This window comes from Fonsecaea multimorphosa (genome assembly GCF_000836435.1).
Source record: "Fonsecaea multimorphosa CBS 102226 unplaced genomic scaffold supercont1.43, whole genome shotgun sequence".
Lineage (NCBI taxonomy): Eukaryota > Fungi > Ascomycota > Eurotiomycetes > Chaetothyriales > Herpotrichiellaceae > Fonsecaea > Fonsecaea multimorphosa.
Window position 1 is genome coordinate 143627 of NW_015971677.1, and position 14607 is coordinate 158233.

At 53.4% G+C, this 14607-nt stretch overlaps 5 protein-coding genes across 5 annotated transcripts; 3 read left to right on the forward strand and 2 right to left on the reverse strand.

The window, feature by feature from the left end:
- Positions 1-625: 625 nt before the first annotated feature.
- On the forward strand, positions 626-2911 carry Z520_11826 (uncharacterized protein; the record flags this gene model as incomplete). Its single annotated transcript, XM_016782314.1, has 1 exon — positions 626-2911. The coding sequence occupies one exon, from the start codon at positions 626-628 to the stop codon at positions 2909-2911; it is 2286 nt and encodes a 761-aa protein (XP_016626629.1).
- A 577-nt stretch (positions 2912-3488) lies between these two features.
- On the forward strand, positions 3489-5899 carry Z520_11827 (uncharacterized protein; the record flags this gene model as incomplete). The annotated part of the gene is made up of 4 exons (XM_016782315.1): positions 3489-3632; positions 3691-3824; positions 3872-5184; positions 5235-5899. The coding sequence occupies 4 exons, from the start codon at positions 3489-3491 to the stop codon at positions 5897-5899; spliced, it is 2256 nt and encodes a 751-aa protein (XP_016626630.1).
- An 848-nt stretch (positions 5900-6747) lies between these two features.
- On the forward strand, positions 6748-9359 carry Z520_11828 (uncharacterized protein; the record flags this gene model as incomplete). The annotated part of the gene is made up of 3 exons (XM_016782316.1): positions 6748-7526; positions 7575-7828; positions 7885-9359. 3 exons carry the CDS (start codon positions 6748-6750, stop codon positions 9357-9359), a joined length of 2508 nt encoding a protein of 835 aa, XP_016626631.1.
- Positions 9360-9903: 544 nt separating this feature from the next.
- Z520_11829 (uncharacterized protein) lies at positions 9904-11820 on the reverse strand (the record flags this gene model as incomplete). Its single annotated transcript, XM_016782317.1, has 1 exon — positions 9904-11820. One exon carries the CDS (start codon positions 11818-11820, stop codon positions 9904-9906), a length of 1917 nt encoding a protein of 638 aa, XP_016626632.1.
- Positions 11821-12574: 754 nt separating this feature from the next.
- Positions 12575-14403, reverse strand: Z520_11830 (uncharacterized protein; the record flags this gene model as incomplete). The annotated part of the gene is made up of 2 exons (XM_016782318.1): positions 12575-13849; positions 13903-14403. 2 exons carry the CDS (start codon positions 14401-14403, stop codon positions 12575-12577), a joined length of 1776 nt encoding a protein of 591 aa, XP_016626633.1.
- Between the last annotated feature and the right edge of the window lie 204 nt (positions 14404-14607).

Consider the following 14607-nt stretch of genomic DNA (forward strand, 5'->3'; position numbering starts at 1 on the left):
ACGATAAAACTCGGAAGCAATCACGTTGGTAGTGGAACAGACAGAGTCTGGTGACAAAAAGATGGATGATGAACACGAACGACTTTGGCCCGATGACGATGAACACGCTTGCAGCAGCTTGTGAGGAGAGCGCGTGCCCATTTGCAACGTGTACCTGAATTTCCGGGTAACCAGTTGCCTGGAAGGCTGGGCACTTTGGTAACTCCGCAGCCTGGAACTTGCCCGGGCCACCGACCTGGGTGCCACCGAACCCAGGCCAAGCTTGGCTAGGCCTGCCGCGGCGGTCATGCCCTCCATCGAGTTCCCAGCTTGCCTCGTCTTTGTTCCCCGTTTCCGACCGACTTGAAGGTTGGACTCATCACGTCCATATCACCAACTCAGCACCACGTCTGCTTGTGCTACCGCACGTCAAACAGTTATCTACGACATATTCTAGCTTCCCATTCTACTCACCTAGCCCAGATCTGTCGACTGAAAGGATCTGCTTTTGTACCATCAATTATTCGTGCTTATCAACTTCGCAAACTCACCGACTGATACACCGCGTGGTGACTGCCTGCGGGCAGCATGTTCTCCGAGTGTGAGCTATAATCTCACTGATCCTATCTTCACTGCCAGTACTGATATGTTTGAAGACGCATCCAGGTTTCTCGCTCAGTCTCAATCCCGTCTTAGTTTTGCGCCGACACCGGCAGACGACCGTCGGTCTGGCGAAGGTCGAGCAACAAGAAGACCAAACCAGACTTGGAGATCAACAACAACTTCCAGGACGCTGAAGCCACGCGTCCCAAATCCTTACCAGCCGACCTCCTCCCAACTCTCGGCATTTCCCTTCGCTTCTCGCCTCAACCCACAACAAGCGCCTTTATTCTACAGCGCTACAGACGAATTCCGAGAAGAAAATGACGAGGAGGAGCACGAACGGGAGATAGCCGATTACTATGCCCTCCAGAGATCGAGACGGCAATTAGGCGCCAGCGATCTGCATGCTTCCGATGTCGATGCTGGGAGTGGCTCCAGTCTCAATGGCGCCAGTAGTCATGGGGAAGATTCTCGTGATCGAGGTCTGGGGCGACCCGGAGGTATCAGGAGCTCATGGCATGGCGGCGCGCCGAACCCGCGACGGAAAGGGACAGACCTAGCGGATCTTGCAGAATCAGCAGAGTCGCAGCCCGAGAGTTCCAGCCCAGTATCGGAGAGGAACCCGATGGTCGATGTGGGATTAGAGGACACTTTGAGGAGCGAATATGACGATGATCCGCCCGAAGACTTGATAGAGAACCCCCCTTCGGTCCAACAACTGCGCAAACAAACGCCTAAAGCAGAAGACGAGTACGACTCAGAGGAATCAGAGCAGGGAAACACGCAGAGACGACTGCTGGGACATTCGCGGAATCACTCTGGCGGAACTGAATCTGTACCGGATGGCATCCAGACACCGCAAGTTCAACAACCGAGACATGACGCTTTCTGGGGTCAGCTTTATCTGCTTTCGGTTGCTGCCATGTGTGCAACCTGGTTCCTCGTCTTGCTCCACACACAATCACCGAGCACCAACCGACCGCTTGGTGATACCGTTTACACGACCTTGCATGGATCCTTTTATCTGTTGGCGACATATACCCTTGTAGCGACCTTCGTTTCATTGTTTTGGCTTGCGGCCCTCCGATCATACGTTCGATATCTGGTGTACAGCATCTTGGTGGCGGTCCCAGTTATCCTTTACTCTTTCTCTCTCTACCCGCTGATTTCCAGCTTCCAAGGGTCATGGCATGGGTCAAGCATCCAGGATACCGTCATGAGATGGAGCTCGCTGGTCCCTGCAATCATGGCCACTCTGTGGGTTCTGGCGGTCTTGCGAGGACGATTGGTCATGCAAAAGGCAATTTCGATTCTAGAGTTCTCGACTCGAATCCTGGCCGCAAATCCGACGTTAGTACTGGTCGGATTTGCCGTCCTGGGTTTTATCGTCAGCTTCACATGGATCTGGTTGTCGATGTTCGCCAGGGTGTTTCTTGGGGGCCACCCGTCGACTCGGTCAACGATCAGCAAGTTTGTGATTGACACGTCAACATGGTGGCTCGGAGTATACTTTATTCTTGTGTACCTCTGGACAATCACCATCGCGTTTGGCATGCAGCGTACCATTACATCGGCCACGGTATCGCAGTGGTATTTCCATCGATTGGCAGTACCGGCTCCAACACCTCAAGCCATCGTGAAAGCTGCATTTCAACACTCGGCAACGACACTCTTTGGCACCATAGCACTCTTCACTGGCTTGAGTCTTTTGGTCCGACTACCTCTGATCCTTCTGCCTCGGCGGTTGACGATGCTCCTTGGAGTGGCGATGTACTCATTCATCCCTAGTCCGATTGCGGTTTTGATAAATCCACTCACCCTTACCTACGCTGCGATCCATTCGCAGCCTCTGGCTGTGAGCGCCCGAGGCCTCTCGCAGATGCATTTCTTAGCCCCAAACGACGCCACGACAGCCTTGTACCCAGGTACGTTCAGTCGTCGCCGGAGGAATGACGGATGGTCGAGTGATTCCACACCTCTTCTTCCGTATCGACTGGCCAAGCTCCTTCTTCATGCGACGAGATTTATCATGTGTTTAGCGCTGGGCTTCGGTGGGTGGGTCACTACAGCACGGACACTCAAGCTGGACGGGGCGGGGGTTCGCGGCAGCCTCTACGCTTACATAGTCGGGCTTGTTGCTGGGGCCATAGGTTGGGGTATTCTAGGTGCCATGGAAGGAGTCCTAGCATGCATTGTTGACGCAGTGGTGGTATGCTGGGGCAGCGAAGTCGGCAGCACTGGCACTGGAGAGGTGCGGTATTGTCGGGAGGCGGGCAATCTGTTCCGCGACGATGTGGACATTAATGGCGGCCGCATCAATCTGGCTTGAGAGTGCAGGTGGGTATTGAATGCCATTGAATATTGGCATGACTGAATGCAGAGAGCGAATAGACAAAAACCAGTGATACTATGAGTAGCAGGAACTTTGGAGCTCCTTTTCACGTGTCAATGGCTCTGGTTACTGTTCAGGTGGAGTGCCCGACTTCCCCCCTTTATTTCTCAAAATGTGCCAAGGTGGCTCTTCGACACGTTGGCAGTTGGCTGAAATCACCTAGGGCTTGCGCATCTGCCATCTTGCAGACTCGAGGCTCCAACCCTCCTGAAGCTGAATTGATTTTCTCCTTAAGACCATCTGGTCCAAGGCCTACCGTTTCTCCTTCTTTCACACTTTCATCCTTCTTGCCTTTGGATGGGCATTCTTTCGTTCTCTTCCTACTAATCATTTCCGCTTCTTCCTTGACACGCGTTTCGAGGGCCACTTTTCAACCTGCCCAACCGACCACCTAGTTTTCTCTAGATTCCCGGTTACACTACTTCTGAGAACTTGAGACACTTCCTCTTCTTCTTCTTCTTCCCGTTACAATTCGAGCTCATCTTTCTTTCCCATCCAAAGCCATCCTGCAACCATGGCCACAACGAATAGTGGTCACTCGACGAGCGCAGGAAAAGACGAGGCTGAACTTCGTCGCAGAAATGTTGCCAGCTATGAAAAGGCCAATGGACAACATGTTTACAAGCTCGAGGCGGAAGATACAAAGAAATTGCAGAAGGTTGGGCTCCTATCCTGAATATGGTGTATACAGAACCCGACTCTGACGACCTCCTCAGCCGCAGAAGAGCGTTCTGCAGATTCTCGATGAGTGGGAGTTTTTGATTGCCCCCATCATTTTTACGGCGTTAGCTTTGTTCACAAGGCTCTGGCGAATAGGCCTTTCTCCCATTGTCACCTGGGACGAGGCTCAGTAAGTTACACCGATTTCGTCCCTGCGCTCTTGCTAACGACTGTCAGCTTTGGCAAATTCGGTTCACACTACCTCAAGCGGGAATTCTACTTCGATGTCCACCCTCCCTTGGGAAAGATGTTGGTGGGCTTGTCTGGATACTTGGCCGGATACAATGGGTCGTTTGAGTTCAAGTCCGGCGAGACATACCCCGAAGAAGTGAACTACACTTTCATGCGCATTTTCAATGCCATGTTCGGCGTCGTGACCGTCCCGCTCGCATACTACACTGCACGCGAACTGAACTTCAAACGAACGGCAGTGTGGCTCGTCACTCTCATGGTCCTGTGCGAAAATTCGTACGCTACCATATCTCGGTTCATCCTACTCGACTCGATGTTGCTTTGCTTCACCTTTACCACGGTCTTGTGCTGGGCAAGATTCCATCGACTTCAACACAAGAGTTTCTCTATCGAATGGTTCATCTGGCTTTTCTTGACCGGTTTGAGCATCGGGTGTGTCTGCAGCGTCAAATGGGTGGGACTTTTCGCCACGGCGCTTGTTGGTCTGTACACTGCGGAAGATCTGTGGAACAAGTTTGGTGATCTGAAGATGCCCAAGGTGGAGCTTGCAACACATCTGGGCGCTCGCGTTGTGGGTTTGATCGTCATTCCCGTCATAGTCTATATGTTCTCGTTCTGGGTCCACTTCTTGATTCTGGAGAACTCGGGACCGGGCGATGCGCAGATGTCTTCCCTCTTCCAAGCCAACCTACGCGGCACTGAGGTTGGGAGAGATTCACCGCTTGAAATTGCTTTGGGCTCCAAAGTCACTCTCAAGAACATGGGCTACGGCGGTGGTCTCCTGCATTCCCATGTTCAGACATATCCCGAAGGGAGTGGCCAGCAGCAAGTCACCTGCTACCATCACAAGGACGCCAACAATGACTGGTTCTTCTACCCCAACCGAAGCCAGCCTGACTATGATCCGGAAGGACCTTTGAGCTTCATCGCCGACAAACAGGTTGTCCGTCTTATCCATGCTCAGACTGGCCGAAATCTCCATTCGCATGCTGTTGCAGCCCCTATCACCAAGGCCGACTGGGAGGTGTCCTGTTATGGCAACGTTACTGTCGGCGACGAAAAAGACCATTGGCAAATTGAGGTTGTTAGCGACGCCGCCTCCTCCGATCGGTCGCGCATCCGAACTTTGACCACGGCGTTCAGGTTGAGGCATACCGAACTCGGATGCTACCTTCGGGCTGGAACTGTCAATCTGCCTCAGTGGGGTTTCAAGCAGATTGAAACAACTTGTGTGAAGAAGCCAAGCATTCGGGATGTCTATACTCACTGGAATGTCGAATCCCACGTCAACGACAGACGTAAGTCGCCGCTCGTTGTGTCGGTGTCTCTCTGTGCTAACATGGTATAGTCCCTCCCGGAAACGCCGCAAATTACCGATCACCATTCTTCAAGGATTTCATTCATCTTAACGTCGCCATGATGACATCGAATAACGCCCTTGTTCCTGATCCCGACAAGCAAGATGATCTTGCCTCCAAGTTCTGGCAGTGGCCCATCCTGCACGTGGGACTGCGCATGTGCTCATGGGAGGATCATATCACCAAATACTTCTTGCTCGGCAATCCTATCGTGTACTGGGGCTCGACGGCTTCATTGGGTGTGGTTGGCCTGATCATTGCATGGTACTTGATTCGTTGGCAGCGTGGCTACGACGAACTAAGCCAAGCCGACATTGACCAACTCCACTACTCAGGCATCTACCCCGTGATTGGATGGTTCTTCCACTATTTCCCCTTCTTAATTATGGGACGGGTCACATACGTCCATCACTACTACCCAGCTCTTTATTTCGCGATCCTGGCCGCTGGATTCTCCCTGGATTGGACCACGCGAAGTCTCAACACTAAGGTGCGATGGGGTATCTACTTCATCTTGTACGCCGCGGTCATTGGATTGTTCGTTCTCTTCAGCCCGGTTGTGTTCGGTATGCAGGGAAGCAATCGACAATATGCCTATCTCAGATGGTTTGACCGGTGGAGGATCTCGGATGCAAAAATGTGGGATGATGCTTGATTCTCTAATGTGGATCGGGAAACCCCCTCACACACTCTCTTGAAAGCTACTCCCAACACTTAATGTTCCTGTTGAGACGATACATGCGATGGTGTACCAGGACAGATGGAACGTGTGGTTATGTGGATGCGGCGTCATGAATGGGCAAAAAGAAACATTTAGGAACAACCCTTTTGTAAAACCAAGATCCAATTGATTCATCTCTTGTGTGTCAGCAACGGGGCCAGTTAGTAGTCATGCGGATCCTGGATCTTGTGTAACCACGGCTTGACTCCAAACGGCAAGGTGCATGATGATCCGGATGGGTCGTAGGATGCAAAACTAGAAGTCTTTCTATTTAGGGACGACTGTCAAGGACTTCTTATGTCGCGAGCTGGGCTTTGAGCAACTAACAAAGACGGATTCCCCCACTGAAAAATCCATATCTGAGTGGCAATGGTGGCAAGGCTGGACCACCTGATAATGTCAGCAACAAGGCTGTGGCCAAGAAAGCACGGGATGAGGCTAGTCCCAAATAGTCACCGTTGAAGATTTCTCTCGGGGAACTGGCTCTGGAGGCCGAACTGACTCGGAGGCGGGGGGAGGAGGAAATCCAAGAGACCCTCCCACCACGACTAGTACTACTTACAGGGTCACTTGCTCGCCCGTTCCTTCTTTTCAATCCCGCACAACCTGTTGTTCTCGCTGTCCCTCTCAACTGCTCCTCTCCGGCGCCTGAGGAGGTTCTCCAGCTCGATCTCCCGCGGATGGCCATGCTCCTGTAGAGGTGGAAAACCCAGCCACACGTCTCCTAAGCTCAGCTCCCGCATCCTCACATTCTCCCGTGTCTCGCCCTCCACCAACCTAGCATGGACCCCAACCAACGCGCCTCCACGGCAGATTCTGCCGGCGGAGACTATATCGACGACCCCATCCTGGAACCTGGACCAGACGGGAGGATTGAAATGGCTCAGGAAGAGATAGACGCGATCATCCGCAACAAGAGAAAGGTGCGGGACCCTAAGGCGTGCTATGCATGCCATCGCCGGAAGGTCAAGTGTGATAGGAACCTGCCCTGCGACTCCTGTGTCAAGAGAGATCACCCTGAGCTGTGTTCCTATGAGCGACCAACCAAGAAGCGGCGTATTGCCCTGAGTGGTGCCTTGGCCCAACACGACGGCGTTGGGTCCGAAAGCCCAATCCAGCAACAGACTGGTCCCAACATTACGGTGCCGCGGGAACAATGGGAGCGACTGAACAGAGAACTGCAGCAACTGCGTGGTGTGGTAGTCAAAACTGAAGAATTGTCTCCGGCCTTGGTGCAGGCAGAATTGGACGACCCAAACCCTACTGGGACACATAGCCGTGGGGACGAGACTGAGAGAGAAGGAATTCATGCTCCCAGTAATCAGATGGGCACAATGCATCTGGGTTCGAGGTCCGTTCTAGCCTACATGATGGGACTTGGCCGGAGCAGGTCGGCTCAAGACACTGCGAAATCCTTGCTGGAAGAAAACATTCTCCCAAAGCTTGGACTGGATAACGAGAGCGCTACCTATCCATTTGTCGACTTGTGGAGTACTGATTCAAGCATACAAGATGTGAATGGTCTGTGCAAGGCCATTCCAGATGACGAGCTGTGCAATGAGTGAGTTGCTTCCTGCTATCCAATCGACTGATCACTAATTTGCTCTAGATTCTTCGTCGCTTACCGCGATATCGCCTGCACCATATACCCCGTCGTTCCGGATACCTCCAGCTTCGAGGACACATTGCACTATATGCTTTCTAACCGCGCTCGTGCTTTGCGCGACAACCTCGAACTGGATCCCAACAAGCCGTATGGGGTAACCTTGCCCTGGCTGTCACTGGTGTTTGCTGTCTTTGCGTCCGGGTCCCAGTCATCGGACCGGCCTGCAAAAGAGAGAGAACTCACATCTCAAGTCTACAGTAAGGGTCGCGACAAACACGACGAAACAAGGCTTCTGGCTAACCCTAGATCACAGTCTGCTGTTCCTATCAGGCGCTTCGCATGTCTAACTTTCTGACACATCCTTGCCTGGAGACTATTGAAGCCTCTTTGATTATTGGAAACGTTCTGTCCTACAACATGAATCCCGGGGTGGCGTATATCTTCCTGGGCATGACGCTACGCATGGCTTTCTCGATTGGATTGCAGATCAATTCGCAACAATTCACAGATGCCGAGAAATGGACTCGTCGACGAATCTGGTGGGCCCTTGCTTGGCAAGATTCCCATTTCGCGGTCAGCTACGATCGGCCTACCTCGAGCGTCCTGTGTATTCCAGATATCCCTTACGGCAAGTTTAGTTCTCCGGGTGATCGGAGCTACGCGGAAAGCATGTTCGCCATTATCCGACTGACGCAGGAAATCATCCGTGAGCGTCTGCTACATCCTCGATCTTACATGACCTGGGATAGAATACAGAAGTACACCGAAGAGATCAATAGCATCGTGTCACAAGGTGCCGCCCACCTCCGGAATCGTGACCTTTGCTATAGAATGACACAACACCTTGAACGTCTCGCGTTGAAACTCCACAGCTGCTATATCACGAGTGAGCTGTGCCGGCCTGCGCTGAAAGCTCCACCTCCACCTCCAGGTGATAACTTGACACCTGTCCAGTCGCCCCCTGGCAGTCGGCGGAGGACTTCGGGCACAACTGCTCAGTCTCCAAGGTCGAATTCTTTCGATGCAGCGGCCGTTGCTCAGTTTCGGACTCTGTGTGTGCAGAGCTTGGAGGGTACAGTCGAGGCTTACGTGGAATTGCATGGCTTGAGCAAGTTCGCAGCCCGATCCTGGATCGGAATCCAACGCTCCATCTCCGCCGCTTTCCTGCTAGGGACCCTTCCCGAGACAAGTCGTGACACGCGACGATTGTCTCTCCTGCGAGAGTTGGAGGCCGTCGTCTCGCAACGTACGCAGGAAGATCCGACATTCGATCTCCCTCAGGATGCGAGTCCCGAGGCTAATCGCCGCTTCTCTCAGGAAGATCCACCACCACTTGCAGAGTCTCCACATTGGGCGCGCAGCATGGCCAAATCACTCAACGCGTTGGGCAAATTGAACGCTGCATTGGCGGGACCGAGATCATCAAACACGAACAAATTCCCAGGTATCACATATGGGCAACCAGGGTCGAATCATTTTATTGGGACTTCATCTGGCTTGGCAACCAGTTCATCATCACCGACAATACAATCACGGTCGTCTCAGTACCCGCCGCTCTCAGGTGCCCAGGAGGAGACATACTCACCGTCACTCAATACCAGCAATACAATCCTGGGGCTCGGCGGTGGTACCACCCTCGCAAACATGGGGTCGTCGCTGGGACCCATCACGCCTGACAGCACGGGGAGTTCGGGAGATTGGAATTTTGGTAATATGCACGAGAGGGCAGCGGAGTATGTGCAGGCGCCGCTTTGGGGGGATAGTGGGATGGGGAGTTTTCTGGGGTAGGGTCACAGTATGAGAAGGGATATCGAGCACCGGTCATAGCGAGAAGCAAGGGCATGGAGGTGTTACGGCTGACCGTCTTGCGCAGTCCGAGACACGTCTTGTGAAAAGGTCATGAGGGGTGGAGCAAGCAATGGCACCGAAGAGGAAGGGTTATGGAGGGCGACATGAGGGTTCGACGAGACGAGACAAGTCACCACTTTATTTCCAAATTAAAAGGAATCCGACCCAGACGCACGTGTAGGCATGGCTGGAGTTTTGGGCAGACGCAGATGAGAGTTTTCCGTAAGACAAGGCGATGGCGATGGCGATGGCGATGGCGACGGCGATGGCGATGGCGACGAGGAGATGGGCGACGGGGTGTTCTCGAAGAGCGCAGGGTTGAATCTTTGCGTCGTTTCGTTGGCTGATTGTAGCAAAAATGTTTGTTCGACCTTGCAATGATCGTTCTTCCTCTTCGGCGCGTTCGAATACATCAATCATTCATTTCTCATCACAATTCCCTCGTTCCCTCGTATCTTTCATCCCCCCCCCTTTTTTTCTTTTCTTATGCAGAATAAGCTTGCACGACACGCTCGATTCGTTCGATCCGCTCGCGGGTTATCAGGTATTCTGGCGGTACATCCAAATCTACATCCTCTTCTGTAGTCTCATCCTGCTCCATCGCGTCGACGCGACCGGCTCTCATGTCCCGCAGCGCCCTCACCGCCCTCCTCGCCACGGCCCTTCCGCACAGCGGCGCATTCGTCATCCCGTGGCCCGTGTAGCCCGCGCAGACGAATATGCCGGCGTGCTCTGGCTGTGGCGCGGCGCCGACCCACGGGTGCCCGTCGGCCGAGTGGCCTATTATGCCGGTCCAGGAGGCTGCGATGTCTAGCAGCTGTGATGATGATGATGGTGGTGGCCGTAATGACGGTGAAGAAGGTGATCCGGCCTCGTTCTGCAGGTGGTTGTGGTTCTGGCCATACATAGCCCCACTATCGCGTGTGTCGAGGTCCAGATTCAGGTCAAGTCGCTCGGGCAGGCTGCGCAGGTACCGCTCGACGGGTTTGTCCACAAAGTCGTCGTCCCACACGCCCTCGCCGTGGTGGAGGGAGAGGTGTCGGCCGCCGCCGAACATGAGATGGCCTCCCCCAGCATTGGGACTAGTACTGGTACTGGTACTGGTACTGGTGGTAATATACGGATTCTGAACGAGGTAATCGCTCATGACGCGATCCATGCTTCCGACGCCCATGAAGCCGTAACTCATGGGGATCAGCTTCCGTGTCCCTCCTTCACGGTGGGTTTCCTTGTGCGGATTCCCTACCTCACTCCCGCTGCTGCTGCTGCTGGTGTTGCAATGTCCCGAAGACGATGGAGGAGGGACGAGAGCAGACATCTGCGCCTGCACGGGACGGATCAAGGGCGCGAACTCCGGGACCAAGTGGGACGTGTATGCGTTTGTGGCGAGGACGACCGTGTGAGTGTGCACGCTGCCGCGGGGGCTGTGGACTATCCATCCACCATCTCCTCTCTCCAGCCTTGTGACAGGTGTATCTGTCTGCAAATTCAGCCTGTGTCTCTGTCTCGACGCCCGTGCCTTCAAGGGTTCTTGAATATTCCTTGTTCTTTCCATGCCGGCTGCTTGATCCTCTTGCTCGAATCTGCCGAGGAGACTCCTCCACAGGCCCACGCACAGCTTGTACGGACTCAAACTGGCGGCCACGCTCTGGACGATGGCGCCGACCGCGCCGCTCTGCGTCCTCAATCCCAGCGCCTCCAGCTCTTTGGGGTCGTCGACAACTCTAGCTAAGCCGGCGTAGGTGTGGTCCTCGCCGGGCATATTCTTGCTCTTGTAATTGCCCGCGTCCCTCGCTACATGGGAGGCAGCAGTAGCGGCGAGATCTCGCTTCGCGTCGTTGAAATACTCCTCGTTCCAGAACCCTAGACACCCTTCGAGTCTGCGAAAATCACACCAAGAGGGTGATAATGATGATGGCGAGGAAGCTGTCTTTTCCTGAGACTCATTACCATCGCCTTTGCCGTGACCCTCATCGTCCTCGTCACTGTCATCATCACCCTCTGGAAGCCCGTTCAACGCCAAAGCCTCGACGTGATGAAAATTTCTTAGTTCAAAATCAATAATGTGTGCCGGCGCACTGTGGATCAGGGGCTGCAAATGCCCGCCGTTCCTGCCCGTGGCGGCAGAGCAGAGCGTGCGGGCTTCGAGAGCCAGGACGGTGAGGCCGTCGTTCTTCACCAACTCATCCACTGCAAAAGTGCCGCTGATCCCCGTCCCCACGACGACCACGTCCGCGTGGGTGGGGAGCTCCGGCGTCGAGCGATGATGGGCCAGAGTGTTGGGGAAGGAGGTCTGCCAGAACGACTTGGTTGGGTTGGTGCTGGGGAGGCCGGCGCGGAGGGGTTGGTGCGAAGCCGAGCGTGAGGGTGAGGACGGGGGAGGAGACCCGGCGTCGCCCATGTTCTCGCGGTAACACGAATCTGATAGATAGGCAGTTTTAGGAACACAACTCAGTGCCGAGTTACATATGGAGAGTGTAGAGATTATAGACGAGAGTGACTCAACCGTCGAATAGGGAATGTCGAGTACGTATGTCGATATGTCCTCGTCTTGTCTCTTCTTACTTAAGTAGCTGCCTGGCCCACTCGAGAGCCCTTCCTATCGTTCGTGTTAACTCCTTTGGTTTTTTCTTCTTCTTTCCGGCATCTCTTCCACAGGGTGGTACTCGCGTAAGCCGCTTCAGATATCAAATGTTGGATGTAGAAATGCCGGTACAAGGAAAGAGGAGAGGTCCACAATTTGACAAGCCACACGCCATCAGCGCTGATAAGCGGAAAGCGTATTCGTCTCCTTGTTGAGCTACAACTTCAACAAGACTCAAGAGGTGCTTGAAGGGGAGGCTGCCAACTAATAGCAATAAATATTTCGATCAAGTAGAAGCTGGGTCGACCGGCGCTAGGTCTTCGATACTATTATATTGTGGCTGGCACCCAGCTGGAGCTATCTGTGGCTCCTGGTCCTCTAGCCCTCCCATACTCTCCAGGTTGTATTGAATGCAACATCCGGCGACTGTAAGCCTCATACAGGCCATTTTGTCGGATGCAGGGTTCAAGATGCTCAGCCCATTCGCTTCTCGTCACAGCATCGGTCACCTCATCTCGTTCATTCCTTCTTTAAAGCCATCTTGCCCACCTGCAACCAGTTTCCTGCTTTCTCAACCAATCAATACCCATTTCTTCTCTCTTCTCTCTGCAATTGCTTCCAGAGTATTTTTGATAGCATCCTTCGCACATTTTGGAAACTGATTCTTCAGCACCTCAATTAACCCAGTTTTTGTCAACGTAGTGCCGGACACTGCTTCCCTGAACGCTGGCATCAAATCTGGCGAAATAGTCTTGACTGGCTTACCAGAAGCAGTAGTCGCCTTCAACTTGGACGTTTGACCCTGGTTCTCCAATTGTCGGTCGCTTGGTGCGAACTTCAGAAGCCCAGACTGAGAAACCGAAGTGTTCGGGTCGACTGCCACCAGCGGTAAACGTGGGGGTTGCATTGATAGAGTCTGCAGCTTTTCCTCCCGCTTGACCGGGCTCTTCTTCCCCATATCTGCCCAGTGCATCGTCGAGTATGGATCGATCGGAAAGACTGTCGAGTCGTGCAAAACGTCCATACGAAATGAGGACAAATCGAAGCCATCTTGAGGTTGACTGTCTCCACCTTCCCAGCATAGCCCACTGCACTTGGGTTCCATATTACCGACAATCAACTGACGTTTGGCAACCTCTCCTTCGTCATCGAGAAAGTCTCCCATTTCTTCGTCACCGTCCTCATCTTCGGATTTCTCGTCGTCTTCGAGCACCTCCTCATCTCCTTCCTCAGGTTCCTGCCATTCTGCTTCACTGTCATAGTCATAGTTCGTGTCCGGCAGCCCGCGATGGGCAGAATTGATAGCAAGCTTTCTGGTACTTCGTGGTGAGACAACTCTCGTGTATGTCCCGTGATAGGGAGGTCGAACATCTTCGTGGAAAAACAAATACTTGTAAGGAAGGTCGGCCAAAATGTTTGCAGGGTTCGCAAGGTCGATCGGAGCAGTTTCGGGGCCACTCATCTCGTCCAAGATTTCTTTGACAGGTTTCACAGGTCGGACGCGAGGGCGTCTGCGGAATCGATTTCTCAATTTCTCCGAAGTGACGCCTTGGTTGAAGGCCAGGACATCCTTGTCGAATACAGTTCTGTTCGAGAGGAATCGGTTGAATGGTGCGACTTCCATATACTCCTTGACAAAGAAAGGTAGAATCCATTCGTTGTAGCCGGAATTCGTCCGTTTTGATGGCGATGCCTTGATCTCGTCCAAAGGTGGTTCCAAGTCAACAGACGTGATCGATCCTCTTCTGGAAGGCGTCGTGCCACGAGAGGCATCCCTCAAGTCACTAGCCGGAGGTGTTGAGGCAACGGGCGGGGGAGCAAAGAATGCACCGAGTCTCATTTGTGACTAGGCAGGAGGTTAGCATCTGAAGCCATATTGTAGTGAGACCTGAAACCTACTCTCTCTTTCTTCAGCGCTTCAGCTTCCTTACGTTGCTTTTCGGCCTCCTTTTCCTGTTTCTTCTCTTCTCTCACTTTACGAGCAGCATCTTTCTCGTCCTCCTTACGTTTCTTCTCTTCGTCCTTTTTGGCTTTGGCTTCCGCCTTCAGTCTCTCCTTCTCTTCCTTTTCGGCCAGCTTGATTGCTTTGTCGGCCTCCTTTTCGGCAAACGTCGCCTTCCGCTTCTTGCCGTTGGCCGGGGCCATGGTGGACGGCTGTGCTGGGCTAAGGACAGGAGTAGCACCGAGTTCCGTCAATGGAGTACTGCGTGCACTAAAGTTCGGTGTTCCACAGCGGGAGTCGTCGGCAGTCAGGGGACTGCTCTGCAGACCAGCTGGAGAAGTGAGGAAAACGGGGTGGTTGACGATCTCTCCTTCATGATTGCGTTTCTTGGAGGGAGTGAGCTGGGCAGCTGGGAAGGAAGGAGCAGGTGGCGGGGCAGCAGCGACGTCCACGTCCATGATGATGTACAGAATGATGCATCAACAAATAAAACAGTAACAGATAGTTTGCACGTTTTCAGTTCCCCGGCTTGAGAATCGCTGCTAGTTTGTTGTCAAAAGGGCAGTGCAGTTGGCGTTTCGAACCGTGAGTGAATTGGATCACTGGAGACGGCTTTCAGGGCACGATGGGGAAGAAACGCGTGACGCGGTTGTTCGCGTTTG